Source organism: Poecile atricapillus, chromosome 22 (assembly GCF_030490865.1).
Source record: "Poecile atricapillus isolate bPoeAtr1 chromosome 22, bPoeAtr1.hap1, whole genome shotgun sequence".
Lineage (NCBI taxonomy): Eukaryota > Metazoa > Chordata > Aves > Passeriformes > Paridae > Poecile > Poecile atricapillus.
Genome location: NC_081270.1, coordinates 6656005 through 6683545, shown reverse-complemented (window position 1 = coordinate 6683545; position 27541 = coordinate 6656005). Strand labels below are relative to the sequence as shown.

The 27541-nt window shown below is 57.1% G+C and overlaps 3 protein-coding genes across 3 annotated transcripts; all 3 read right to left on the bottom strand.

The window, feature by feature from the left end:
- Positions 1-483: 483 nt before the first annotated feature.
- On the bottom strand, positions 484-2062 carry LOC131587369 (chymotrypsin-C-like). The gene is made up of 8 exons (XM_058855171.1): positions 2023-2062; positions 1822-1913; positions 1638-1735; positions 1431-1556; positions 1183-1319; positions 960-1105; positions 694-846; positions 484-601 (listed from the first exon to the last, which is right to left on the bottom strand). Exons 1-8 carry the CDS (start codon positions 2060-2062, stop codon positions 584-586), a joined length of 810 nt encoding a protein of 269 aa, XP_058711154.1. The 3' UTR covers positions 484-583.
- A 702-nt stretch (positions 2063-2764) lies between these two features.
- On the bottom strand, positions 2765-8120 carry EFHD2 (EF-hand domain family member D2). The gene is made up of 4 exons (XM_058855169.1): positions 7918-8120; positions 4022-4169; positions 3756-3890; positions 2765-3622 (listed from the first exon to the last, which is right to left on the bottom strand). Exons 1-4 carry the CDS (start codon positions 8112-8114, stop codon positions 3488-3490), a joined length of 615 nt encoding a protein of 204 aa, XP_058711152.1. The 5' UTR covers positions 8115-8120; the 3' UTR covers positions 2765-3487.
- A 1513-nt stretch (positions 8121-9633) lies between these two features.
- Positions 9634-27332, bottom strand: FHAD1 (forkhead associated phosphopeptide binding domain 1). The gene is given in 30 exon segments (XM_058855456.1): positions 9634-9896; positions 10847-11012; positions 11407-11627; positions 12218-12301; positions 12656-12783; positions 13066-13201; positions 13704-13740; positions 13742-13795; positions 13797-13848; positions 14249-14382; positions 14695-14854; positions 15490-15687; positions 16511-16736; positions 16911-17000; positions 17190-17297; positions 18060-18197; positions 18487-18557; positions 18872-19067; positions 19379-19531; positions 19866-19949; positions 20325-20423; positions 20825-20917; positions 21346-21411; positions 21900-22030; positions 22392-22515; positions 22888-23106; positions 23380-23465; positions 24367-24637; positions 26862-27068; positions 27237-27332. Coding segments are annotated over 30 exon segments (3975 nt in total). The 3' UTR covers positions 9634-9749.
- Between the last annotated feature and the right edge of the window lie 209 nt (positions 27333-27541).

The window sequence follows — 27541 nt, the reverse complement described above, 5'->3', positions numbered from 1 at the left end:
CAGACTGGGAGCACTCTGGCAGCACAGGTGGTGAGGGGAATGTGGTGGGGCTGCAGGATGACCCCCAGGTCCAACCCAGTTACCTCGAGACCCCCATTATAAATCTGCTGCCATCAAGTACCAGCGAGATCCCCTGAGACATCCCAGCACCAGCCAAGACACCCAACACCTCCTTGGGCCAACCAGGGGCCCTACAGCCACCCCAAAGTTCCCCCCAGGACCTCCAGGCCAGATTCCAGCCACTTTCCCATCAAACCACTGGTCAAGCCTTGAACCCTTTGGCTCGGCAATGGTTCTGCTCTGAGCTGGGAGTACCTTGTGGGAAGTCTGCCCACCTTAGGCTCCCCAGGACCTTCCCAGCCTCCCTGCACGATGTGAGGGCTCTCCCCAGCTCCTGGGCAGAAGCCCAGGACCACAAGACACAGGTTCTGCTCCACCATGTCCCCTCAAAAGAACCACACGAGACCAGCTCAGCATTATTGCCTTTATCACACTCAGTGACTGCCACTACTGCCTTTATCACACCCAGTGACCGTCACTACTGCCTTCATCACGCTCAGTACTTGTGCTGCAGGCCGTGTCCTCAGTTCTCTCCCATTTTCTGCCAAAGACAAGCCACGGGGAGGCTCAGGGTGAGAGCACTGCCAGGGCAGGGCCAGCTCCCTGTGCGGGGGCAGAGGAAGGGGCACCCACCTCGTTGATCCAGTCGATGTAGGCGGACACCCGGGTGAAGACCGTCGGCTTCTTGGCCACGTTGCAGCCCAGGCCGGAGCCGAAGCTGACGATGCCGTCCACCTCCCAGATGCCATCATCGCGCTGGCAGTTCAGGGGGCCGCCAGAATCGCCCTGTGTGCACAAACACTCCAGCCTGTGGGTCCTGGGCACCCCAGCAACTCCCCTCATCCCTCCTGGCCATCCGTGGCTCCATCCCCTCTCCTCCCAGCAGCGCCCACGCTCACGTTGCATCCGGAGACGACGCCGTCGCCACCGGCGCACACCATGGTCTCCAGGACAAGGCTGCCCCACCAGTCCCACTTGGAGCAGGTCTCATAGTCCACCACGGGCAGCAGAGCCTGCTGCAGGGCATCAGCCAGGGGCCCGTTGGCTGCAAGGACAGGCACATCTCACACCCTGCACACCCCAGGGACTCGCTGGGGACCCTCCTGGGGACACCCCACTTACTCCTGATGCGTCCCCAGCCGGTGACATAGCAGGGGTAGTTGTTGGGCAGGATCTTGCCGGCGTCAGGCAGGCAGGAGGCGCGGATGGTGTCACTCTCCTGCACCTCCTCGGCCAGCTTGATCAGGGCAATGTCGTTGCTGCAAGGAGACACAAACCATGGTCCCTGGCCGTGAGAACAGGGCTCCTGGCCATGGGGACAGGAGTCTGTGGCCACCCACGACCCACCCCTGATACATCTCATCCCCTACATGATGAGGAAGGAGTTCCACTTCTCATGGACGATTATCTTCTCCACACCCACGGCCACAGAACCGGGCTCATCATCCACTGACAGGTCCTGCTTGCCCAGCACCACACGGTAGGTCATGGAGTTGCTGCCAGAGAGAGAGGGGGTGTCAGTCCCCACAGATACCTCTCCTCCATGGCACAGGTCCCCCCAGCACCCCAACACCCACCTGATGCAGTGGGCAGCTGTCAGCACCCACTGGGGAGCGATGAGGGTCCCGCCGCAAGTGTGGTACCAAGATCCATATCTACTGTACTGCAGTGAGATCTGCAAGGGGCACAGGGTCACAGCAGGAATGTCCCCATCCCTGTCCCCATCCCTGTCCCCATCCCTGTCCCCATGTGCCCCCTCACCTGCCATGGCCAGCTGTGGGCGACGGCGTCTTCACCGCCCACCACGCGGGCGCCCAGCTGTGGTGGCACGGCCGGCTGGCCGCATCCGTAGGCTGTGTGACAAAGGGACATCAGAGGCTGCCTGTGCCCGTGGCTGGGGCTGTGACAGGCCCCACAGTGCTGTCCCCCCTGCCCCCAGCCTTCCCCAAGCCCTGCACTCACCGTAGCCCAGCAGCAGGACGAGACACACGGCTCCCAGCATGGCTGCGCTGCTCAAAAGTGCCACAACGGGGCTGCTCACCCCTCTTATGGTGTCCCCACTGCCGGCGACCTTGGGGTGGCCCCGCCTGCCACTGCCATGTGGGGACTGTCCCACGCTGTGGGGCTGCTCAGCCCCTCTTATCGCACTCTCCATCCCGCCTGGGAACGGCCACGTGTGCCCGGCCTGTGCTGGCACCGTGCTGGGACATGGTGGGGACACCTGGCCCTGCTCCGGGAACGGGCAGGGTCCCTCGTGGGGCACAGCTGCTGGGTAGCCCCCCAGCCACGGTGCTGCCACTGGGGTGCTGGGGAGCCCTGGTGCCCCCCAGCCCTGAGCACCCATTCCCCCAGGACACTGCCTGCTCACACCCCCACCCCGCCGGGCACACGGTCCCCTTATCTCACTCTTGATGTGCTCAAGGCCAGCCAAAACCCCAAAGGCTGGGACCAGTGCAGGCATCAGCTGATGGCATTTGGTAGTGCCAGGTCCCCACACCTGGATCAGGCCCCTGCTGCTTCCCACGCCAACGTGGCTCATTCCTGTTCAGTGGAATTTCCATCTCCGGTGGGAACCGCGTCCCCAGGGTCACACCCCACTCCCCAAACTCCTTCCCCCCACCCAAACCCCCACCACAGACGTGCCCATCCCACAGCTGCACCCCAGCAACCAGCATTTAAGAAATATAATATTTATTTGGGATTAAATTAAAAAAAAAACCATAACACACCCCCTATGCCGCCACTCGGGGGACACAGATGTGGGTTTTTACAGCCACCCACAAACACGAGAGCCTCAGTGACCAGTGGCAGCCACTTGTGGCCACCACGCTCATCCTGCCAGGCTGAACACAACATGAAAAGAAACATAACACAGCCCCACGAGCCAGCAGCTGCCTTTCTGTACGTCTTTTGACCAAAATAAAGAGAGACACAGCTCCTGGAGGGCTCCAAGTCAGTGGGGTGGGCACGGTGGGCACCCACCCACCCCCCAGCACCACACACACACACACACACACACACACAGAGCCCCTCTAACAGCACCTGGCCCTTGCCATGGCTTTTGTCACTGGTGTCACACACAGCAACACCAACACCCAGCACCTGCACAAGCCCCCATCCTGCAAACCTCCCAGTGCACTCACAACACACAACAGGCTGGGCACGGCTGTCCCAGGGAGGGACACTCGGGACACAGCTCCCCTGGGACTCAGGGCGCTGCTCAGGGTGGGGGGCACGCTGGGGAGGTGAGGGGGGCACAAACAACACCTACAGACACCACAGCAAGAGGGGAGGGGGAGCTGGGGCGGGCTGGGCTCTGCCGGAGAGGTGGGCGCTGTGCCGACGCGGCTCCGGCATCGCTCCCGGCACGGCTGGCACGGGCAGCGCTGCCAGTCTGGGCACCGCTGACCAGTCCTGCCCGGCCCTGTCACTGCGTGAAGGTGGACTGCAGCTCCTTGAAGGCTGCCTTCCTCTGCTTCAGCTCCTCTGCCTGCTTCTTCTTCTCCTCCTGCTCTGCCTTGATCTCCTCCTCGAACCTGCTGGCTTCGTTGATGGCTTGTGCCTGTGGATGGAAATGTCCAGCTGGGACCTCTGCCGAGCTCTCCTGCCCACCCCAACATCTCCACCTCCTGCCTACCCGGCACCAAACTGCCCTGGGGCATCACCATCCTGCAGTGGGACCTCCTGAGCCTCACCTTGGCCTCAAAGAAGTTCTTGGCGCCTTTCACCCCCTCTGTGGAGACATCGATCTCGGAGAGCCGGGCCAGGGCGTGCAGCCCACTGTCCTCCTGCAGCTCACCCGCTGCTGCCTTCCGGAAAATCAGCAGGAACTGTGAGGGGAGATGGTAGCATTGGCTCCCTGAAGACCCCAAAGCCACCACGGCCACTGCCCACCGTCTCACCAGCCCGAAGAGCGGCTGGGGACATCTCCCTGCCAGCGTGGTGCCTCCTATCCCCTCACCTCTCGAAAGCTGAGCTTGCTGTCCAGGTCTTCATCCACCTCCTTGATCATGTTCTTCAGTCCCAGGTGCGTCTGTGGAGCCCCCAGTTTCTCCATCATCAGCTTCAGCTCCATCAGGTCAATGAAGCCGTCTTTCCCTGCGTCGTACCTGCACACAGGATGATCCTGACACATCAGCACGGGGTGCAGAGCCCACACAGCCCCCCACAGTGCCCCCCAGCAGCCCACACAGCCCCCCACAGTGCCCCCCAGCAGCACACCCAGCTCTCTTTTGCCTGGGAAGCAAAGAGGGAACAGCAAGGATTTGTGCACTGATGGTCTCCGGCAGCTCTCCAGACCACGGGGAAGCTGTGAACCGCTAACAACCCCCCGGAGCATTATCCAGGATCGCTCCTGTTTCCTTGCTGTGCTTGGCAGGAGAACCTGCCAGGACGCTGCCAAGCCTGCTGCCAGCTCCCTGTGCCAGCAGCCTGAGCATGGGATAACAGCCCATGGGGCTAAGGCCACCGGGCACTGCTCTGTCACCACCTCCTCCTCACTGTGACACCTCCAGGTGCCCCACCCTCACTGCCCAGAGCCTGTGCCATCCGTGCTCCACCCCTGGCCAGGTGCCTGGGCTCGGCTGAGAGCTTTGGGCACAGCTCTGCTCACTGATGCTACTCACAGACCGGTCAGGAACTCCCCTCCTGAGACCTGTGACAGTGCCACAGTCCCCACAGCCACCCCACAGCCACCCCACAGCCACCCCACTGCTGTCTGCTCCCCTGTGTGGGCTGTGGCACAGCGGGATCTCCACGGGGAGCCTCGCTTGGCACAGCTGCACACGTTGTAGGTGGGCAGCCACACGCTGCACCCGTGGTGACAGGGCTCCTTTTTTTGGGATCCTGTCACTGCAGCAGCCACGCAGAGCCCCGGCTCCCCATGCTGCAGGGCCGTGACTCATCTGTACCTCCCCTGCTGCTGTCTGCTCTGTCTGTGTCTCCAGCAGCACCTTCCTCATCTGCCAGGGACTCTGAGAGGGGCTGCTCCTGCTCATCGCTGCCTACTGAGTGCCAGCACCTTCAGAGTGGGGCTGTGGGCACAGATCACACATGGTTTTTACCTCCAGTACCCCTCTTGGAGCATAGAATGGTTTGGAACAGACTGTGAACATCACCTCATTCCAACCCATGGGCAGGGACACCTTCCACCATCCCAGGCTGCTCCAAGCCCTGTCCAACCTGGATTTGGACACTTCCATGGACCCAGGGGCAGCCACAGCTGCTCTGAGCACCCTGTGCCAGGGCCTACCCACCCTCACAGGGATGAACTTTCTCCCAGCACCCAAACTAACCCTGCCCTCTGTCACTTTTGAAGACTTTCCTCCTTGTCCTGTCACTCCATGCCCTTGCCAGAAGTCCTTCTCCATCCTGCATCCCTCAGAGTTTCTCTGCCTGGCCTGACTTTGCCACCTCATCCCATGCAAGGAACCTCTCCAGGTGCAGGGCACCTCCCTTCTCTCAATCCCCTCCTCTGATTTTTTGGGATTACCAGTGTTACAAGTGCATATTATATTACTGGCTTTTCACAAATATTATAATGAATGTTATATGCAAAAGGTTAGAAAACTTTGTTGTACTAATATAGCTTCTTTTATTTCTGTTATTGATGAAATTTAGAAATAGTGGTATAATACATATATATGTTAGGCTATAACATGATATTAAAGCACAAACTACTTTTTGTTTATATAACCCAGAGACTGAAAAGATAATCAGAGACCCCCCTGAATTATTAAGATTATTTTGTCCTCCAAGAAAAAAAAATATCACATCTGTTATTGGAGGATATAAAATCCAGTGGCACCAAGAAGATTGATCTTCTGAGAAGGGGGCAAGGTAAAAACTAAACAAAAGAACATAAAAAAACTTAAGAAGAATGTCTGAATATGTGTGAGAATTTATGGATATGTAGCAGGGTTCTGTTTTTAAGGGACAATCCTTAGTTAGTGAGGGGAATGCAGAGACACCCAGCCGGATCTGTATATTTATTTTTACCTCCTAATTGTCTATTAAACTTTTAAATTCTATATAAAAATTACATGAACCTCGTTTTTCACCTCCCAAAGGGCCCCATCTCCTCTGTGGCGAGCCAAAATCCTTCCTGGCATCACTTTACCCTCTCCAGCGGCATTTTCACACCCCGAGGCCGGCAGCAGCGAGGACAGCGGGGCAGAGCATCCCTCCCTCGGGTGCTCCCGGTGCTCGCAGCCCGGGCGCTGCTCCTTTCGCTGCAGCGAGACGCCGCAGCTGCCAGGGCAAACACACGGCGCCCACACCCTGCCTTGCCATCTGCTCCCGGAGCATCCCCGGCACGGTCACCGCGATCCCCCGGAACGGTCACCTCGGTCCCCGGCACCGCTGTCATCCGGCACGGCCACCTCGGTCCCCCGGAACGGTCACCTCGGTCCCCCGGCACGGCCACCTCGGTCCCCCGGAACGGTCACCTCGGTCCCCGGCACCGCTGTCCCCGGCACGGCCACCGCTGTCACCCGCCACGACGGCCACCGCGATCCCCGGCACGGCCACCGCTGTCCCCGGCACGGCCACCACGATCCCCGGCAGGGCCACCTCGGTCCCCGGCAGGGTCACCTCGGTTCCCGGCACGGCCACCGCGATCGCCGGCAGGGCCACCAAGGTCCCCCGGCACGGCCACCAAGGTCCCCCGGCACAGCCACCGCTGTCCCCGGCACGGCCACCGCTGTCCCCAGGAGCTGTCCCCGCCGCAGCTCCTGCTGCCCCTGCCCCTCTGCCATGCTCTGCCGGTGGGTGACAGCCCCCAGCAGGACACGGGGACATCCGTGCAGCACCAGGGTGTGCCTGCACCCCAAACCTCGTGTTTCGGCCGTCACCGCGCTCCAACCCCGAGCGAGACCAGCCCGGAGGGCGATGCGGATCCTCCCCCGGTGCCAGACGGGATGAGGGCATTGGCACATCGCAGCCATGCCTCCGCCTGTTCCCTCTCTCCGCGCTCTCCCGGAGTCTGTCCCCACGCCTCCCGCACAAAGCACCCAGCTCGGGATCCATGGGGATGCTCCGGGCCGTCCCGTTCTACCCCCGGCTACTCCCGCTTGGAGTCACCCCGATTTCTGGCTCCCCCTGGAAATTTCCAGGGCTGGAGGCTGGCTGCCAGCTCCCCCCCGTTCCCAGGGGCCGGGGGCCGAGCTCGTGCTCCGAGTCACGCGTGGTGGCAGGCAGCGCGGGCAGGGATGCTGAGGATGCGCCAGCCTGGCCTCTGCGGCCCCGGCAGCTGCAGGATGTGGGATCCCTTGGTGATGCGGCAGAGGGAATGTGGGGGTCCCCGGCTCCCCCTTTTCCAGACCCCTTTCTCTGGCCTCAGCAGCAGCGTACCCCACTCATGGGGGACAGGAGGTTCCTTCTGCAAGGATTTAGGGGCGCACCGGAACGCCCCCGGCAAGGAGCTGGGGGAAGGTGTCCCCGGCACCAATCTTGTGAGGGGCTGTGGGAGGAGAGGGGTGTCCCTGGCATCCCTCCTGAGAGAGGCAGGCGGGGGATCCCTCCTGCAAGGAGCTGGAGGTGTCTCGGCATCCCTGCTGCACGCAGCTGGGGCGGGGGGAGACTCCCACAAGGAGCCGGGGATCCCTCCCGCAAGAGGCTGGGGTGCATGGGGGGGTCCCTCTCACAAGGAACGGGGGGTCTCGCCCGCAGGAACGGGGCGGGAGGCGCTGGGGCATCTTCTCTGCCAGAAGCCGGGATAGCGGGGGATGCAGGAACCGCGATCCGCGGATGCCCGGGGCTCTCTGTCCGCCCCGGGGACCCCTTCTCCCCGGGGACCCCCCCTCTCCCGGGGGACCCTCCTCTCCCGGGGGACCCCCTCTCCCCGAGCCCCACACTCACTGTCGGAAGAGCCTTTCCATGTCTCGGAGCTGCCTCCGGGAGAACTCGCGGAACTCCCCAGCGGGGCTGAAGACTCGGCGGCCACCGCCCCCGGGCGAGCCCTCGCCCACCGCCCGCCCCGCGGGGCTGCCCGGTGCGGGTCCCGGCCGCGGCCCCCGGCCCCGCCGCCCCTCGGGCTCCTCCGCCGCCGCCGCCATGGTGCGGTGCCCGGATGGCCGCGCCGCTCCGCCCCGCTCCGCCCCGGGGCCGGGCTGCGGCCCCCCGGCTCCCACCGCCCTCCCCGGGGCCGGGCTGCGGCCCCCCGGCTCCCACCGCCCTCCCCGGGGGGCTCCGGCTGCCCACCCCCGCCAGCGCAGCGCCGGCCCCCCGAGGGGTCCCGCACCCTGCATCAGGTATCGCCGTCCCTGCAGCAGTTATCGCCGTCCCTCCATCAGTTATCGCCGTCCCTCCATCAGTTATCGCCGTCCCTGCATCAGTTATCGCCGTCCCTGCAGCAGTTATCGCCGTCCCTCCATCAGTTATCGCCGTCCCTCCATCAGTTATCGCCGTCCCTTCAGACCCCCTCCCTTCCATCGTCCATCCCCCGGCGGGATCCACGTGGGATGGTCCTTAGGGTCCGGCATCACCTGTGGGTTCCATATCCCGGTGGGATCCCCCCGGACCATCTTTAGAGTTCCTTTCAACCCAAAGCGAGCCGTGATTATTCTGTGAATCTATGGGATCGAAGCGGGAGTCTGGTGCACTCGCAGCCACCTCTGCTCTTGCTGTCTCCATCCGTTCCTGACCCAGAGTTTGCCGAGGGTGGTGTGGGAGGACACAGCCATGGAGCACCCCAACACCTCCAGATACACCTGCAGAGGATGCCCACGGCAGAACCTCCAACCTACACAGGCAAACAAGGTCATGCCTTGGCCCAAAGTAAACCCAGGCATTCAGACAGGGAAGCATCCAGCTTCTCCCAGCACAGGGAGCAGGAAAACCAGGCCACACCAATTAGCAGAGCCCCACAGCACTGCTGTGCACACGTGGGTGCTTTGCATGGCCAGAGACGATGCAGCCCTGCATCAGCCTGCAGCCTCTGCAGTGCTGCCAGACCTTTTTTTATCCCATTAAAAAATAAAGATCAAACAACCCCAGTGGGGCTCTGCTCACATCCAAATTATCCTCACTCTGCAGGGGACTTGGCACAGGGACTGCTCCGAGCGGTGCTGAGGTGGAGAGGATGCAGGGATGATGTGCTGGAGCTGCCACTGCCTGCAGGGACCCCCTCCCCACATCACTGCTGCTCCCCAAAATCCAGGGTCTGCTCTCACCCTTGCTCATGACAGGAATCAGTGAGTGAGGCTGTGCCATCACCCCAAGCCACCAGCACACGGCTCTCATCTCCCCATTGTCCTCATGCTGCTGTACTGGTGTGGCTGACACAGGTCCCATTCTCCCCCCATCCCTGGGGTGTTCCAGGAACTCCAGAATTCCCTTCCACATCGTGCCTGACGTTCCAGTTTCCCCCTGACACGATGGGGACTCCAGGACACAGGAGCTGTGAGGGATATTTCAAGCCATGCTGGCTCTGTGTGCTTGAGGCCACTTCAGCAAGGACAGGACACATCCCCCACAAGTGACTTCACACATCACTGGGCTGTGTTCACACACACAAATATCCACACATGTACACTGGACAATGTCCTCGCCACCTTCTCCACTGCCACAAATCCCACCACATTCTGTGGGACGTGGAAAATAAGGTCCAGCATTGTCCACTGGCCCAAGGAGCTACAGGATACAAACTGGAGCTCCTCAAAATGCACCCAGACCTCATGCCAGCTCCACCCTCAGAGTCCAGAGTGATGACCTGTTCCTCCTGCAGACCAACACCTGGTGAAGGTCCCCGTGGTGCTGCTCCCGTGAGCTTCCTGATTTGACAGCATCAGCTCCTTGGCCTTTGGCTTGCCTGAGCAGAGAGGCTTTGTGGCTCCAGGCTGCAGAACAGAGACAAGAGATACAGCCTTGAGCACCAGAGCTCAGCATGACCTGGTCCTCTCCAGGAGAGCTCAGCATGACCTGGTTCTGTTCTCTCCACCAGAGCTCAGCATGACCTGCTCCTCTCCAGAGAGCTCAGCATGACCTGGTCCTCTCCAGAGAGCTCAGCATGACCTGGTTCTGTTCTCTCCAGGAGAGCTCAGCATGACCTGGTCCTCTCCAGAGAGCTCAGCATGACCTGGTCCTCTCCAGAGAGCTCAGCATGACCTGGTCCTCTCCACGAGAGCTCAGCATGACCTGGTCCTCTCCAGAGAGCTCAGCATGACCTGGTCCTCTCCACCAGAGCTCAGCATGACCTGGTTCTGTTCTCTCCAGAGAGCTCAGCATGACCTGGTCCTCTCCAGGAGAGCTCAGCATGACCTGGTCCTCTCCAGAGACCTCAGTATGACCTGGTCCTCTCCAGAGAGCTCAGCATGACCTGGTCCTCTCCACCAGAGCTCAGCATGACCTGGTCCTCTCCAGGAGAGCTCAGCATGACCTGGTCCTCTCCAGGAGAGCTCAGCATGACCTGGTCCTCTCCAGAGAGCTCAGCATGACCTGGTCCTCTCCAGAGAGCTCAGCATGACCTGGTCCTCTCCAGGAGAGCTCAGCATGACCTGGTCCTCTCCAGGAGAGCTCAGCATGACCTGGTCCTCTCCAGAGAGCTCAGCATGACCTGGTCCTCTCCACCTGAGCTCAGCATGACCTGCTCTTCTCCCTCGCCCTCACACACGACGCAAACCCATCGCTACAGGTGTTTGCACCTCCTCCAGCTTCATCAAGGGATGCTGTGGCTGAGCCTGGAGCCTCCAGCCTCTTGGGATGGTCCAAGTGACCACTCTGAGGATGGTTCCCAACAGGTGGAGCTGGCTGTTGTACAAAGAGCAGCAGTTGGGTGTTGTCTCCTCACCTTGTGTCTCTTGGCCGCTTGCCGCAGCCTCTTCTCCTGGTCCAGCTGGAGCTGCATCCTCTCCAGAGCCTCTCGCAGCAGAGCCTTCTCTTCTGCCTCCCTGTGGGCTTCATCTTCCAGGCTGGACATCTCCTCCTGGCACCTTCTCAGGGAAGCTTGGCTCTGCCTGTGCAAAACAGGAGGGGAAGATTCTGTTGGTTTTTTTTCCTTATCAACCCCCTGACCCTCAGCTGTGCTCTCCCTTGCTCCTGCTGACACAGGACTGACACCTCCCTCTGCTCCAGCTGATGCTGCTGCTGTCCCAGGCTCCAGCCACCCAGGACAAGGAACCTGACAAGGCTCTGACACTGCTCAACCATGTGAGGCTGCAGAAGGTACCACTGCAGAAAACTGGGAGCACCTTTCCCCACTCCTCTTGACATCTGACTTTTGTACCGTGGCCACAGACACAGACTGGCCCCAGACAGACACAGGACTCAGCAGTGTCACTCCTTGCCCCAAGCTCTCTGTCACCTGGCATCCAAGGACCAGGGCATGTTCAGAACCCTGGCTTTCCATACCTGAGCTGCTCCACACTTCCCTCATAACCTTTCAGCATTTCTTCTTTCCTTTCCAGGCGAACCTGGAGGTTCCTGATCTTTTTGTACAACAGCTCCAGGGCCTTCTGTCTCTGCAGTCCCACTTCTGCCCTTCTCTCCTGAGGCAGGTGCTGCAGAGGCTGCATTCCTGACAGCTCCTTCATCTCCACCAGGCTTCCCAGAGCACCAATTACATCAAGGTACTGTGGGAAGAAGAGGCAATGCATTATTTACCAGGTCTGCTGCATTCCATCACGCTGCTCAGCCATCTGCTTTCTGTCTGCTCTCCTGAGGAGACGACAGTGTCCTGAGGAAAGCAGGTTTGCATTCCATCCCCAGCTGCACAGATTACTGGGATGGGATTGCTTTCCCTGAGATGATTGTTTTCCCTGCTGGGTGTTTCCCTGCCTTTTTTGGAGGGAAAAGACCCCCTTTGTCCAACCCACCAGCTGTGCTACCCTTGGACACCTTCCCTTGCAGCTCCCTCCATTGCTCCCCAGCCTCTCTGATGCACCATGACATGTTTTGGGGTCCCAGGATGTCCTGGCAGACACACAATGTGCTCTGGGCCATGGAATCATAGAATAGTTTAGTTTGGAAGGGAAATTTAAAGGTCATCAAACCAACCCCCCCAGCCATGGATAGGGATGTCTTCAACTGGGCCGCAGAGCAGCTCATCTTCAACATTCCTGGTGTGATACCTCTGGAATGTGTTCAAGAAACACCTAAACTCTACACATGGGGCACGTGCACACACTCTACACATGATTTACCACACCTAACCCTGACATACCATCTTCTCACCCAAGTCTGTCGCCTCAGCCACTTCCCAGCTGCTGATCCTGAACGAGCCCCCATGAGGAACATGCTCAGGAACCTGCACAGACAGGGAAACACTCATGGAGACCACTTTGGGACAGGTTTTTTTTTGGTCAAATGGCCTTGAGCCTCCTTTTCACCTCATGGGAAATCCACCCCAGCATTGCTGCGGTCCCAAGCCTCCCACCCTGCTCAGCCCATCCATCCCTGCTGCAATCCCACCAGCCCCAGGCCATGTGCTGGTCCTGATGGAGCTGCCACCCTCTGCAGGAGCACTGCCTGCCACCCATCAGGCTGCATTTCCCACCCTGACTTTCTTATCTCTAAAAACCTATTTCTTCTTTCCCAGGGCGTGCTTTCCAAAGTCAAAGTTTGTCATTTCCAAATTACAAACCTCACACTGCCTCCCTGCCTTGCCAGCCTTCAGTTTTTCTCCCAACACAGGTGCAGGTTCCAGCTCAAGACCTCTTTGTTGAATTCTTTTCTCTTTCAAGTCTCTCATCTGGACCACCAGTGGCTCGAAATTGCTCTTCATGACACCTGCAGGCAAACAAGCAGGTGTCAAATGGTTCCACTCTCCACACAACTTTGAGGCTGCCCAGCTTTCCCAGCCTCCCTGTGAGGGTGGGGAGGTGCTGGCACAGGTGTCCAGAGAAGCTGTGGCTGTTCCTGGATCCCTGGAAGTGTCCAAGGCCAGGCTGGACAGGGTTTGGAGCCACCTGGAACAGTGGCAGGTGTCCCATGGCAGGGAGTGGAACAAGATGTTGTTTAAAGCCTCTTCCAACCCCAACCATTCCATAATTCTAGGAGAGCCCTGCTCACCTGAGCACTGCCTCTTCTCCAGCATCTTCACTCTCTCCCGGAGCTCAGCCAAACCTTCCTTTTGGCGCTGGATGGTTTCCTCGTGCCTGAGGCCTCGGCATTTTGCACCAAGCTCAGCCAAGTCTGAGGGTGGCTCCTGGAAGAAGTCAGGTTCTTGCCCAGTCTGGTAAACACAGCCTTGCTGCCAGACACCGGGCACTTGGCACAAGAACAAAGCCTGGGGAGCATCTCCATGGATTTTGGGGGGGTACAAGAGACTTGTCAGAGCCCTCCTTCCTGCTCTGCTGTGCCATGGTCAGGATGTGAACCCTGCAAATGCTCTGGAGACCCACGAGAGGGTTGGTGCACAGCTCTGAACAGCCACATTGGCGTTTTTCCCTTGTCCTCTGCACCGTCACACAAACACCTGTGTCCCTGCACAAACCTGGACATCACTCTCTACATGTCCACCGCATCCAGATCAAAACACCCAACAACACCCAAAAATCTGTGATGGGGCTAGAGCCACCATGGCTGCAGACCCCCAGCTCCGATCTGGCTGCTCTCACCACCCCCATCTCCGCCCATCCCGCTCCCCAGCGCTGGGATCTCCCCCTCCCCATCTCAGAAGGTGGAACAGGACGGGCAGTACCTCCCACCCGCTCATCAGCTGGCTGTGAGTCAGTGGCCGGCCCCCGCAGCCAGCCGGCCTCGCTGGCACGCTGCTGGCTGTACGGAATGTACAATTCCTACAGTCCCTCCATCTGCTGCTGCCACCACCTGCCAGCTCTTCCCTTTTCCAGCCTCGGGGAAATCAAGCAGGGATTTGGCACAGGAGAAGGAGGAGCGTTTCTTCTCGTCCTGTGCAATGAGCTGCCGCTGTTTCTGAGCATACAACCCCAGAGCTGGTCCTGCTCTGCACAGCCAGCACCCACAGCTCGGCAGGCTGGGAGAAGGAAGGAATGCTTACACGGTGCTGTTCCCTCTAATTGGCAATTAACACAGCCATTAGCACGAACAAGACTCCAAGGCATCAGCTCCTTAGCCAGCAGCAGCCTGGTGGGGCTGTGGTTCCCTGGATCAGAGGTGGCCCTGGGCTTGGGAAGGGGCTCCAAGCATCCCACCCTTGGGCCAGCGTGGAGCAGCTCCAGGCTCTCACCAACAAACACCACGCACACCACGGGTGCTCTTGGCAATCCCACACCTCGGTGCTCCCCGTGATGATTCCCCCTCTGAGAGGCTTCACCCACCTGCAGGGGTGTCCTGGGAGCATCCTCTGGGCTCTCCAGGGTTTGTTGGGAAGCGTCCCTCAGCACCCGGCAGCGCGTTTGGGCTTGGCTGTGTGGAGGGACAAGATGCTGTGGGACCCCCTGATGGGTGAAGCTGACCCAAACAGCTTTTGGAGAGCAGCACCCCAGGCACCCACTGATGACTACCATGGTGTGGGTGGCAACACTGGCTTGGATCCTGAGTTACACATCTACTGGCATGAGCTCCATTAAAGCCCCATTTTTGAATCCTGTGTTGTGGATTCAGAGCTGAGCTCCATCCTGATTCTCTCAGAGCCCTTTGCTCTGGGGAGAACCCTAAACACCATCAGCTGCTGGGGACACACAGGTCTGTGAATCCTTGGGTGATGTCAGGGTGTACCTTAACTCCTGAGCTGCTGCTTTCAGGGCCCCATCCTTCTCCTCCACAAGGCTGGACATCTCGGATAGCTTCTCCCTGAGCTGGTTCACCTCCCACTCCCGGTGTTTCAGCTGCCTCTGGCTGTGCTCCAGCTCCACCTTCTGCTCTTCACTCAGCTCCCCTAAGCACAGAACAGCCCCGTGGGATTGCTGGCTGGCTCATCACCCAGTCCTGGGGGATCTGCAGCTGGGGCAGCCTCATGGAAGCACCAACGGGGCTCATCCCTGCCCTTGACAGCTGCCCTCAGGTCCTGGGCCATGCCAACAGGACATCCCAGTCTCTTTGTGGAGGTATAAGCCAGGGCAATTCCTTGCTGTGGCAATTTTCCTTCAGATTGAAGAAGGACAGGTCACCAGCATTTCCTGACTTGCATCTTTTGACTCCACACACTCCTCAGGGGCTCTGTCCCCATGTTCACAGCCCATGGAGGAATCCCAGGCAAGGTTCTCCCAGTCCTCCCAGCCTTGGAACATCTCCAGCTCCAAGAAGTTCACCAGAGTGATTCTGAGTTTTGTCTACCTGCTCTCCCCGTGATTACTCTGCCCTCTCATTGTCACTGCTACTACCTAGCCAAGGATGGGGAGAAATTCACCTTCCCAAAGAGAACAGACTGCCTGCTTTGCCCCAAGCAGGACAGGTGACAAATGGGTGTCACCATTCTCATTTCCTGAGAATGGTGACACCCCTCTCCTGTGATCTGTGTGCTCCCCACCGCGTGGAGGAGGCTGGGGACGATGGCAGCCGCACATCACCCACCTCTCATGTCCGACATCCTGGCTCTGGTTTCTGACAGCTCCCTGCTGAGCCTGCTGATGACTGCCCTCTTCTCCAGGAGCGTGCCCTGGGCCACTGCCAGCTCCTCCCGCAGTTTCCTGGGGAAGATCAGTGCAGGTCTCACAGCCAGAGGGAAACCTCGTGGCAGGGCGCCCATGAACACCTTCCTGTACTGCATTCCTGGTTAATCCACACATTTCCTTTTTTCACCTGCCTTTTGGTCCCCTGTGGGGATTGGCCACACCATTGATCTTACCTGGAGCCATCCAGGTGGGATGGCAGAGCCTCACGTGCTATTTGGCATCACTTTGATGCTCCATGTCCTTAGGATCACTTCAGCCTAGCAAAGGGACTTGAGTCCCACCCTAAAAGGACTCATAAGGTCTTGGGGCAAGTGGTGTTGGACTTCCTTAGGCTGTCCCAAGTGGTCCCTGCCCTTCTCCAAGCTTCTCTGACCACCATCAGCGAGTGCTGCTCACCTCAGACAAACGTGAGACTCCATGGCAGGACAAATCCCCGGCCAAGCTCCCGGTGCTGACCTGTGGGCAGCACACTGAAGCCCTACAGGACACGAGGAAAAAGGCCAATCACTTCTTGGTAACACATTCTTGTTGCTTTTTCTACACAAATCATCTCCTCCTGAGGGCTGAGGACTGTCTCTTTGGGAAACCCACGTCCCTGAGAGCCCAGTTCCAGGGCCAGCTGGACAGATCTTGACATCCAGACTTGCTTCTGTCTCAGAGCAGCCCAAAGCACACCAAACTTGTAATTTTAGAGTGCAAAGAGCCCTTCTCCAGTGGCAAAGCCCTGTCTGTTCTCCAAAACCACCAAACAATGAAACAGCTTCTGCAGGGCCTCACAGAGAGCTCGTCCTGCAGGTGGAATAACCTTCACTCAACATCTTCCCCACGTTTTCTACAGCAGCAAATTCACTGTTCCATCTCCACACGCATTTCATGTCAACCCAGCTGGTTCAGGTGCATCCCAAACAACCCTTACCTACCTTCTATTTCTCCCACAAGTGCTGCCTTTTCCTCCTCCAGCACCTTCTGCTGCTGAGTGGCCTCCAGCAGCCTGTCCTCTAAAGCCAGGATGGTCAGGGAGTGCTGCTTGCTTTGCTCCCTGTATCCTGCTACATCTTCTAGCAGTTTCTGTCTCTGTGACTCATTTTCCTCCTGGACAGCCCTGAGCTGCTGGTCCTGCTGAAGCACCTGCTGCTGTAGCACCACCTGGGAAACAAGAGGTGGCAGCTGGGTTGGAAGTGCTGGGGGTTTCTTCTGGGATCACCACTGGCCTCATCTCTCCTGGATGGCGGTCACAAAGGTGGAGGGAAGGGTTTCAGGGGTGGGGGAAGCCTTCTCCTCCAGCACTGATCCTCCACCTGCGTGGGTTAGTGCAAATACCTCTTGTGCAGTGATTTTCTTCAGCTCATGCAAAGCTTCTCTCAGCTTTCCCTCTGTCACTTCTTGCTCCTCTGCCTTCTTTGCTGTTGCCTACCAGAGGAAATTAGCAGTAATTAGATTAGCCATGAACCCACCTTTCTTTCTGCAGAGCTGTGTGTTTTGGGGAGAGGGGGACCCCTCTGTTCACTGATTTGAGCCCCTGGAGCACCACACTGCAGCACATTTTCCCTTTTCTTCATTCCAGGAGTGAGCTGTTCTGCTTCACCCCCCCATGCCCACCTCAGCCATGCTTCTTAGGTGGCTTTCCAACTCCTGGATCTTCTTCTGTTCTTCCTCCACAGATTTCTTGCACTTGTCCTTCTCCTCAGCAACAGCGCTTTCCAGAATCTGTGAATCAACAGCCCACAGATTCACTTCAGGGAAAAAAAAAAGACCTCCAAGGAGAAAAGCAGCAGGAAGGGTCATTTCTCTGGAGCAGGGGTGGGTGATGGGAGAAAAGCTTGGCAGGACATGAAATAACTCAGTGAAGGAGAGGATGGGAGCACCTGGGGAAAGGAACAGCTGAGAGACTGGGTAGGAGCTGCTTGGCTGCTCCTTGCCTGAATCCTTAGAAAACTGAACAGCAGGAAAAACACCATTCCCAAGGTGCCAGACACACAGGCAGACTGGAAACTGTCCTACAAGGCCACCATGATCACGACACACCCACCCTGACTGACCCTGCATCCCACACCAGAGCTGCTGGGGGGATGGCCTGGGCTTCTCTGGCCTTCCCTGCTCCACAGGGATTTCCTTTTCCAGCCAAAAAGGAGCCAACTGGAGCCCAGCACAGGGAGGGAGGGAGGGAGGGGGAGAAGGTTTGAGAGGAAGCAATGCAGTGTTTCCCTCAGCTCATGGAGGATGCTCCTTGTGTTGTCCTTTCTCCCAGTGGCTGGGATGTTAACTCCTGACGTTACCTGCAGGTGTTTCCCCGTTCCACCACGGATACTTTTGGGAGTTTGCATCACCTGGATCCATATGGGAGGATATCCAGTCCCTTGGGACTGCATTTAGCTCGGGGCTAGAGGTTCCTCCTCTCGTTATCCAACACTATTATCCATTTTTCCTGAATAACATTCCTCTTTTGAAACACCAGCCACGTCACTGTACCTGTTTGAGCTCCTTGTCCTTTTCCAGGACGATTTGCTGGATTTTTATCTCTAAGTCTTGCTCATGTTTAGCTTCCAGCTCCTCAGTGTGCTCCTGCAGCAGCTCTGCCTGCAGCTCCTGGAGCTTCTTTAATTGCTCCTACAGGGAGACACGGGGGTATTAAAGGAACTGTGTCAGCAGCAGGGCAAGAAATAAACCTCCTGTGTACACTCACTCACAAAAACATTCACAAGAGATCTCCTCTCCACCCTTGCTGTGTTGGGGATATGGACACACTGACAGTGGCTCTGTCTGACCTTGCATTTCCTGCACTCAGGGATCTCAGCCACATCCCCAATCCAGGTGCCACTCTGGCTTGTTTGCCATCATATTCACCCATAGGAAGAGTCCAAATCCACCTGCTTTATGTGCATAAATATTTCTGTACCTGCAACATCTGATTGCTCTGGGCCATCTCCTGCATCTTCTCCGACAAGCTCTCGAGAGCAGCCAACAGCCCTGCAAAAGTCAACGGAGCCTCGCTGTGTGGGGTGCTCACACACCATATCATGGATTTCTGGAAAAATCTCTTCATGGAAAGGATGCTCAGGCATTGGAATGGGCCACCATCCCTGGAAGTGTTCAAAAAGTGTGAGCACTTGGGAACAGTGTTGGCTTAATGGTTGGATTCGGTGATCTTGGAGGTATTTTCCTTAAAATTTCCATGACTCTGTGATTTTCTCCCCCAGGAGTGGCTCATGCTGGACTTTCTCCTCTACATCTGGCTTGCTGGGACACCCCACACTCCCAGGGATGCCCAGCAGGACACAGACCTTTGCCAGAGGTGTGCAGGTCCATCCCCAGGCTGTCCAGGAGCTGCTCTGCACCCTCCAGCCAGGCCAGGGGACCACGTGCCATGTCCACCACTGCTGTCCTGATGGCTGAGACAGAGGGATCCAGGCACAACACCTCCAGCTGCCCCAGCTCCTCTCTCAGGCTGGAGCTGCTGCAGGAGCTCCTCAGGCAGGCCTGGAACAAATGGAAGCAGTGGGGAACAAGCCAATCTCCACTGTCAGTGGCCTTCAGGGACTGGCAAATGAAAACAACATTTCTGAACATCTCAGGCCAGGTTGGATGGGGCTTGGAGCAAGCTGGTCCAGTGGAAGGTGTCATGGAGTGGAACAGGGTGGGCTTTATGGAGAATTCCCAGGAGATTCCTTCCTCATTGAAGGACCACATGAACACTTAGGGATGATGCTTTGTTTCAGGGTTGTATCTTTATTCTGACCTTTCCTCAGGCCAACAAAACACCCTTGGTCCTCAGTATTTAAAGGGCTGACCTGGAGCTTCTGCAGGGAGTTCTTGAACACCTCGATGTTTGCAGACACCTCCTCCTCCTTTGCGAGCTTGGAGCTTAATTCCTTCTGCAGACTCCTCTCTCTCTCGTGACTCTGTTGGTTCTCATCAGAGATCTGCCTGACCTTCTCTATCACCTGGCAAAAGTGAGTGAAGAAGGAGGATAAGGCTCACACTGTTTTGAGGGGCCAGGGATGGTCTCAGAGAGCCACAGCTGAGACTTGCTGCAGACTGGCAGCCACGTCAGACCCCTGGGCTTGTCCCTGCTGCAGACACTGACTCGCTCCAAGCTTAAAGGACCGTGTCTCCTTCATGTCATGGAGCAGTGCCATCACCCTGGGACAGCCACAGCACAAATCTGGGGAAGCCTGGATGCTGCAGCCCTGCTGCACATGGAGCAGGCACCTCTGCAGCCGCTGCCTGCAGCTTTGGTGGCTCTGAACATCCCTGTGAGCTGGTGTCCAAACTCACCTGCTGCTCCGTTACAGCTTTCCCTGTGCTGCCAGCTGCTGATGGAGAACAGACTTGCATCACTCGGGTCTTGAAGGACTCCAGCTGCAGCAGGGATCATCAACACATGGAAACAAACACCACCGAGCATTGACAGCCGCTCTGCTGATCACTGATAATCCATATCTGGCATGATGTTATCTGCAAAGGGCTGCCCCTGCCCAGAGCAGAATTACCCAGGCACTGAGGAGGGCTGGTGTGGCTCCCAGACAGCATAACTAAGGTTACAGATTCCTTTTCTGTATGCTAATAAACTGCTCTGTTGTCCATGCTGCCCACACAAATCCTGTGGATAAGCCTTTTATTCTTCACCCATGACCGTGCCAGGACTTCTATTTCCACAGCACATCCTTCCCCGTGGGAAGCTGCATCCCTGCCCACAGCCCCAGTGGGGATGTTCCCATCCCTGCCATTCCCTACCTGCTCCCCAGCTCGCTGCAGCTCAGACCTCAGCAGGCGCTCCCTGTGCCCCATCTCCCGCAGCTGCTGGGACCAGGCTGCCTTCAGCTCCTCCTCTGCCTGCAACGAGAGCCTTGGCATCTCACAGCAACGTCCAACACCATGCCATGGGCATTCCAACCACTCTTCCCATCAGACAAGTCCAAATGTGCCTTTGGAATACCAGGAGACAGACAGCAATCCTGTTGTAGGGAGTGGGGTTGCAGCATCGACCCTTCACGGCACTTTTTGTCTGTTTGATCCCTGAAATATTGTGTCCATCCCTGCTTTCCTCACCCAACACCCACACAGGGCACTCTGCCATCTCTTTTTCCTCTTCCATCAGGGTCCATGATCGAGCTCAGGACAGTTGGATGCCCCTGCCCATCCAGCCTGTGCTCCCAGGGATTGCTGGTCCCTGTCCCACCCCTCTGGGATGATGGGATCTGCCCTCTGTGTGTCCCCTGCAACCATCAGCCTACCTTGGCTTTCTCAGCCAGTTGCTTTTGGACACTCTCGTGCTTTTGGATCTCCCCCTGCAGCCCCTCCAGGTCCTGCTCCAGCTCCTCAATGCGCTGCAAGAGCCCAGGGAGGGCGGGGGTCTCACCAGGGCAGCTGGGCATCGCCCCTCTGGATGACCTCCACAGATCAGCAGGATTTTCTTCCCATCTAACTCACTTTGTTTACCCTGGAATTCTCTTCTAACCTGTATTTACCTTGGTTATATCAGCTTACAAGTGGAACTCAATCTGATTTCTGATCACACCTCCCCAAGCCCCCTTTCCCCTGCCCTCCCCTTCACACCAGAACTCAGAGTTACTGATCCAACAGAGTTACTGATTATCAGAGTGACTGATCCACTTCCCCAGCTCTGATGGCCACTTTGTGCCTTTCAGGACAGGAGCTGAGTTCCAAACCACTCCCTTACAGTGCCCAGTTAATGATTCCCTCACTGATGTGCTCCTGCAGCCACTGCCTACCCCAAAAATGACTTTTGACTCACATTTCTGCAGGAGATTAGTTCCTCCTCTCCAAGTTCATGCTTTGCTTCTTCTTTAATTCTCAAGCACTAGAAAGAATGGCAACCAAGGAAAAAAACAGCAGGGCAGTGAAACCTGCTGTGAATGGGACACTGGCACAGGCTGCCCAGGACAGGGGTTGAGTGCCATCCCTGTAGGGATTTAAAAGACACTTGGGGATGTGGTTTAGTGGTGATCTTGGTGGGGCTGGACCCACAGCACAGTGATAGGGTTTCAGTGGCTCCTCAGGAGGACCTTGGCAGGATTATTTTGTGTGTACAAACAGCTGCTGTGCTCCCAGAAGTCCGGGGAACACAGTACCTGATGCAGAGCGAGGAGGGAGATCCAGCTGGGGAAGGAGACCCTGATCTGTGGGCATCATGGCACACCCAGACATGGCCATGGGACCACCATGGTCATGGGATCACCTCCCTGTGATACAGCTGCTGCCATCCTCAGAATCATGACCCTTCTCACCTGTTTTTCCACCTTAATCCCCACATCATAAATCACTGAGCCCCTCATTAGTGCTGCCAACCTTGGCTGAAGCCACAGCCAGCTGATTGTCCTTCTCTTGGTTTTCCTTAATCAGTTTTTCTGTCCCTTGCTGGAGTTGCTGGATTTTCTGCTCCTTTTGCACCAGCTCCCTTTTCATGTTGCTCATCAGACCTGAGGAAAACAACTCTGATCAGAGGTCACCCAGGAGTGACATTTAGATGGGATATTGGGAAGAAATTCTTCCCACAGGGTGCCCAGAGCAGCTGTGGCTGCCCCTGGATCCCTGGCAGTGTCCAAGGCCAGGCTGGACGGGGTTTGGAGCAGTCTGGGACAGTGGAAAGTGTCCCTGCCATGTCAGGGGTGGAATGAGGTGGTCTTTAGGGTCCCTTCCCACCCAAACCATTCTGTGATTTGATTCCTACAAGCCACTAGGAATAATTTTTTGCCTGTACAATTTGACCAACACTTCCTCCTCATCCAAAGCCAGTCCCAAATTGCTTCATGCCCTGACCCAGAGCTCCAGGGTCAATACCTGCAGTCAAAGCCTGCTCCTTCTTCAACTTCTCACTTTCTCTCTGCAGCCTCCCGATCTCCAGGTCTCTCTCATGAAGGGAATGGCTGAAAACCTGGTTTGAGCCTTTCTGCAGGTCACTGATCTGCAAAACACAGATTTACCCATGCTCCTCACCAGAACATTCACTGACTGCTACAGCCCCTTTGGAAAGGGACATCTGGCACTTCTGGCTTGGTGGGACTGTTCAGCATCTTCAAATTCCACCTAGGAATTCCATATAGGACATTTTAAAATGTCCTCTGGCTATTCCTGCTGAAATCCTAATGCCAGAGGCATTAGAGAAAGAAGGAAGGAAGGGATGGGAAAGGATGGAAAAGGATGGGAAGGAAAAACATTCCCTCCCCCATTTCCCTTGATTTCAGCCACACAAACTGCTCCTGCCCCAGCCTGGCTGTTCCACCACAAGCACACCTGTACCTGAGAGGTTTTCCCTGCCCATGAAAGCCCCCAGTACCTGTTCCCTCAGGGCTTTGATCTCCTCTGTTTGGGCTCCCAGCTCTCGGTTGAAGGTGAGAAGCTTCTGGGTCAGCTCAGCCTCGCTCCTCACTGCTGCCTGGGCCAGTTTCTTTGCCATGGCTGCGATCTCCTCCTGCAGGTCTCTTGTCACCACATCCCTCCCCTTTGTATCCAAACCAAAAAGGTGACCCATCTCCTTCTCCAGCAGCTTCTCACCCTGCTGGCAGATTCAGGTGCCACTGCTCAGTCTGCAGCCACAGAAACTCCACACCACCTGCCCAGGGCTTCCAGCTCATGGCCATCAGCAAGGAACCCGCTGTCCCTTGGCTTCCCACACCCTCCAGCCACCCCTGTCCCCATCCACCCGCTTTGGTGGTGGCCCCCACGCCCTGCTGGGACTCCTGGTGGGACACAGACATTTGGGAGGATTCAGCTGCTCTGCCAAGGGCCAGGACAGGGATGGAATTCCTCACCCCCACCCCAGCATTACCTTCTCCTGCAGGAGGAGATTCGCCTGGTGAGTGCCCAGGGAAGGGGGTCCCCCCTTTGCACCATCCCCTGGGAAGCTGGCTGAGACTGGAAGAAAGCAAATTATCAGCAGGAGAGGTGGGTGCAGGCAGCAGAAGTGCTCCCTGCAGCATCCTTTTCCCTTGGCCCAAAACTACTCCAAGGCAGTGGCCGCTACTCAGGGTGGGAGTTTGCTTCACAACCAGCAGAAAAATAAAAAAAATTACATTTAGAGTGCAAACAGTCTGCACAGAAGAGAGAGTTAATTCACCTCAGGGAACCAAAACAGCCTAAAAGCAGCAGAGACACAGAGGAGAGAGGCTGCCCTTATTTTCCAGCACTGCCCAGCCCTTCAGAAAGCTGTGCTTTTTTGTCTTCCCACATGGGAATAGCTCTGCTCGCTGCCTTTAGGGCATGGGGATCCTTTGGGCTGTTCCCAAAAGGAGGAGTTTGTTGCTTATGACAGCCCAAAAATCCCACAGCAGGAAAACCACAGCACTGTGCACCAGGCCACAACATTCATGGCAAATGTCACATTCTCCAGCTGGCCCAAACCCTCACCTCTGCCCTGCTCCATCACAGTTTGCTCCCAGAGGTGCATCAGATCTATTTTCAGGTGCCTTCACTCGAGGCAGCCACACCAAAGGAGGGAAAAACACCACACAGGGGTCAGGAACAGGCACAGGGGCCACTGGGGCAGATAAAGTCAGTCCTGGCCCTTCTGAGTCCCACACCAGGAGAAAGGAAGGTGAAATGTCCCTCTGCAAAGCCAACAGCATTCCCTCCCCTTGGGATGTGCCAGCTCGTTTCCTCCCAACCCAAACCCACCCAGGACCACCCACGGACTTTGATCAGCTCCAGGGGACAACAACTCGCTCAACACTCATCACTTTTCAGCTCCAATCAACTCCACTCAGCACCGAGTGAGGACAGCAGGACACAAATGGCTGGGTTTGGCATCGTGGAGTACCTGGCCTGGCTGCAGAGCTCCTGCTGAAGGTGTCCAGAGAGGTGGCACCGGCCGTGCTCCTGCCCCGGGCACTCGCAGGTCGCCTTGGCACAGGCAGATGGGGCTCGTGGCCGTGGGCTCTGGGGGTCCCCCTGCCCAGGGAGCTGGGGGGAAGCTGCCACTGCAGCGAGGGCAGGCCCAGAGGTGATGAAGGAGTCCAGGCTTTGGGCTCTGCACCCACCTGGAGCTGCCTGCTCCACCCTATGCGACGCTTCAAGGGGGGACAGGACATCTGTGGTGAGAAAACACCATGTTATCTTCAAGATTTTAGGAAGGATTTTAGCCCTGGATTCACACCCACTGTGTTGTACAAAACCCAGGCACGGATCTCAGCAGAAGCACAATTTTAGTTTTTTCTCATTTCCATTACTCAAGGATCAGATTTTAATCAGGGCATCCAGATTCTTTGCTGAAACAAAGAGAATTATTGGGGTTTTCTGCTTTTTGAGCTTTTTCCTCTCCACCTGACTGCCCCAATTCTGCACATCATTCACACGATCCAGCAGCCCTCCTTTCACAGCTCACACAAGGTCCTACCCCATCGTTTCTCCCAGGCAAACCAAAGCCTCTCACTGTGCTCCTGTTTTCCCATCAGCTGTCAGAATGGGAATTAAGGCACAGCCTGCTGTTCTCCTGATGAGCAGAGCCTTCCAGGACAGTGGGGACAAGCCACCAGCAAGGTCTCAGTTCCAAGGGCTGCATTAAACACCTGCCAGCGTGGGTGGGACCTGGCTGTGGGTCCTTCAACACCCGGCTGTTAACAGAGCCCCAGCCCCAGTGCAGGCTCCCTGCTAATCCAGGGATTATTCAGCACCTTCCCTTCTCCTGGGGCACATCCCAACCCTGCTGCTTTTGCTCATGTGGAGCTGGGATTGCCCAAAAACCTTCTGGTGCCCCTGGGTGCTGCTCCTCTGTACAACTGCTCCCCCAAGACTCCAGAGGAGCGATCCCCACCCTTGTCAGACATTGCAGCCCAGGCTTCAAAGCTGCCCCTCCAGAGGAGCATCACAGAGCCTGGAGTGGGGAAAAGGCACCCCATGGACAGGCTCGATTGTGTGCACATCCTGCCTTTGGGAATTCTCACTGCTCCAGCACCAGCTAGCTTCAGCTAGGCAGCATTCTTCAAGAGCCAGAATAATAAAAATACTGCTGGGGATTATCAGTTCCTCTATGTTTTATTCGAAACTCAGCTTCTCTCTTGTTAAGTGGCTTGGGAGGAAACATAAAATGCAAATAGAGGTCTATAAAATGCAGATTTTCCAGGTCTTCCTTTGCTAATGCACCTCTGTCCCGTGCTTTTCCATTTTCCTACCGAACTGCAGGAGTTTCTTCGGCAGAGGGAGCTCCAGCTTCTCATTTCCTCCTCCCCCGTGTCAGGAACGATGTGTTCTAATGTCTTTACAAATAATTTGATGGGTGAAGGTGTGGGTGTTAATTAAGACCCTTTGAAATGGTTCTCTTTGTTACAGACCCCAGACAGCCTGGCTCCTGAAAAGACAAGGCTGAATTTCTGAGCTTTGGGGTAAAACAGACGGTTCAAGGAGGGACAGGTGCTGCTTTGGGAAGGCTGTACCTCCCTAGTGCCTCGGCCAGGGGGAAAGGAAGAGGGCACCATGTGGATGGGAGTTTGGGATAAAAGGAGGCTGCACCCTCCAAAACCCTGAGAGATAGAAAACCCCACGGGTTCTGCTTATTTAACTAAAGATGACAGACTCTTCTGTCTCCTTTTTGGACATAACCTCTGGCGTTTGTGGATTTTCCTGACACCCACCTTCGGCACCTTTCCTCAGGATCTCCCAGATGAACCAGGAGTGAATTTCTGCTTCTGGAGCCTTCCCTGGGCAGCAGCACCCACCCACCCACATTCCCTGGACATCCTTCCATGGGCCAGAACATCCAACCCTTCCCTGGGCACCTTCCATGGACCAGAGCATCCAACCCTTCCCTGGGCACCTTCCCTGGGCATCCTTCCATGGGCCAGAGCATCCAACCCTTCCCTGGACATCCTTCCATGGGCCAGAGCATCCAACCCTTCCATGGGCCAGAGCATCCAACCCATCCCTGGGCAACTTCCCTGGGCATCCTTCCATGGGCCAGAGCATCCAACCCTTCCCTGGGCATCCTTCCATGGGCCAGAGCATCCAACCCTTCCCTGGGCATCCTTCCATGGGCCAGAGCATCCAACCCTTCCTTGGGCATCCTTCCATGGTCCAGAGCATCCAACCCTTCCCTGGGCATCCTTCCCTGGACCAGAGCATCCAACCCTTCCCTGGTCCAGAGCATCCAACCCTTCCCTGGGCACCTTCCCTGGGCATCCTTCCATGGGCCAGAGCATCCAACCCTTCCCTGGACATCCTTCCATGGTCCAGAGCATCCAACCCTTCCCTGGGCACCTTCCATGGGCCAGAGCATCCAACCCTTCCCTGGGCACCTTCCCTGGGCATCCCCAGCCCTACCTGGGCAGCCCCATCCAGCACCAGCTCCAAGGACGCTCCCGCCGTGCCGAAGCTCAGGATATCCCCCGGGCTCACCCTGACGGCCGCGTTTTGGACCTGGCAGCTGTTGACAAAGGTGCCGTGGGGAGAGTTGAAGTCCTGAAGGATGAAGCTGTTGTCTGAGGCGGAGAATTCCAGGGCTGCGTGAAGTTCTGCCACACCTGCGGCCTGGGAGCAGGCAGGGGACGCTGCTGGAGGTGGCTCCAGGTTGGTCCCTGCTTTGCCAAACCCCTTTTCTGGTGCTCAATCCCAGCACAAAGCGGGACCTCCGGTGCATCCTCCTCCCTTCCCTCCATCCTCCACCTGTTTTAGGATGCTCAGCTGCCTCGTTCCTACCTGCAGGACGATGTCGGCCCCTCTGTGGCTCCCGATGGTCGTGGTGTCGGATTTCAGCTGGAAACACCGCTCTGAATTCTTTAGGAAAGCTCGCATTTCCCAAACCCCGCCACCTGCAAGGCTTGTGCCAAATAATTCCTCAATTTCCCACCCCCCACCACACAACCTGAGCCATGAGTGGCTTTACCAAACACTAAAAATTCTACAAAATGGCCCCAAAAGCGGCCGTGTCCCAGCTGGAAGTGTGGCTGCAGTAGCCTTGGAAACCTCAGCCACGCCAGAGCCTGCTGCTGCCTGCCTGGGTG

What these genes read in the sequence shown, in the direction of transcription:
- EFHD2 (XM_058855169.1), bottom strand. Translation starts at nt 8,114, where the DNA reads ATGGCGGCGGCGGCGGAGGAGCCCGAGGGGCGGCGGGGCCGGGGGCCG. An exon ending in ATGGAAAGGCTCTTCCGACA is followed by an intron (nt 4,170 to 7,917) that starts GTGAGTGTGGGG and finishes TCCTGTGTGCAG; the next exon opens with GTACGACGCAGGGAAAGACG. An exon ending in GCAAGCTCAGCTTTCGAGAG is followed by an intron (nt 3,891 to 4,021) that starts GTGAGGGGATAG and finishes CTCCCCTCACAG; the next exon opens with TTCCTGCTGATTTTCCGGAA.
- LOC131587369 (XM_058855171.1), bottom strand. Translation starts at nt 2,062, where the DNA reads ATGCTGGGAGCCGTGTGTCTCGTCCTGCTGCTGGGCTACG. An exon ending in CCCACAGCTGGCCATGGCAG is followed by an intron (nt 1,736 to 1,821) that starts GTGAGGGGGCAC and finishes TGCCCCTTGCAG; the next exon opens with ATCTCACTGCAGTACAGTAG. An exon ending in GCGTCGTCTCCGGATGCAAC is followed by an intron (nt 847 to 959) that starts GTGAGCGTGGGC and finishes TTGTGCACACAG; the next exon opens with GGCGATTCTGGCGGCCCCCT.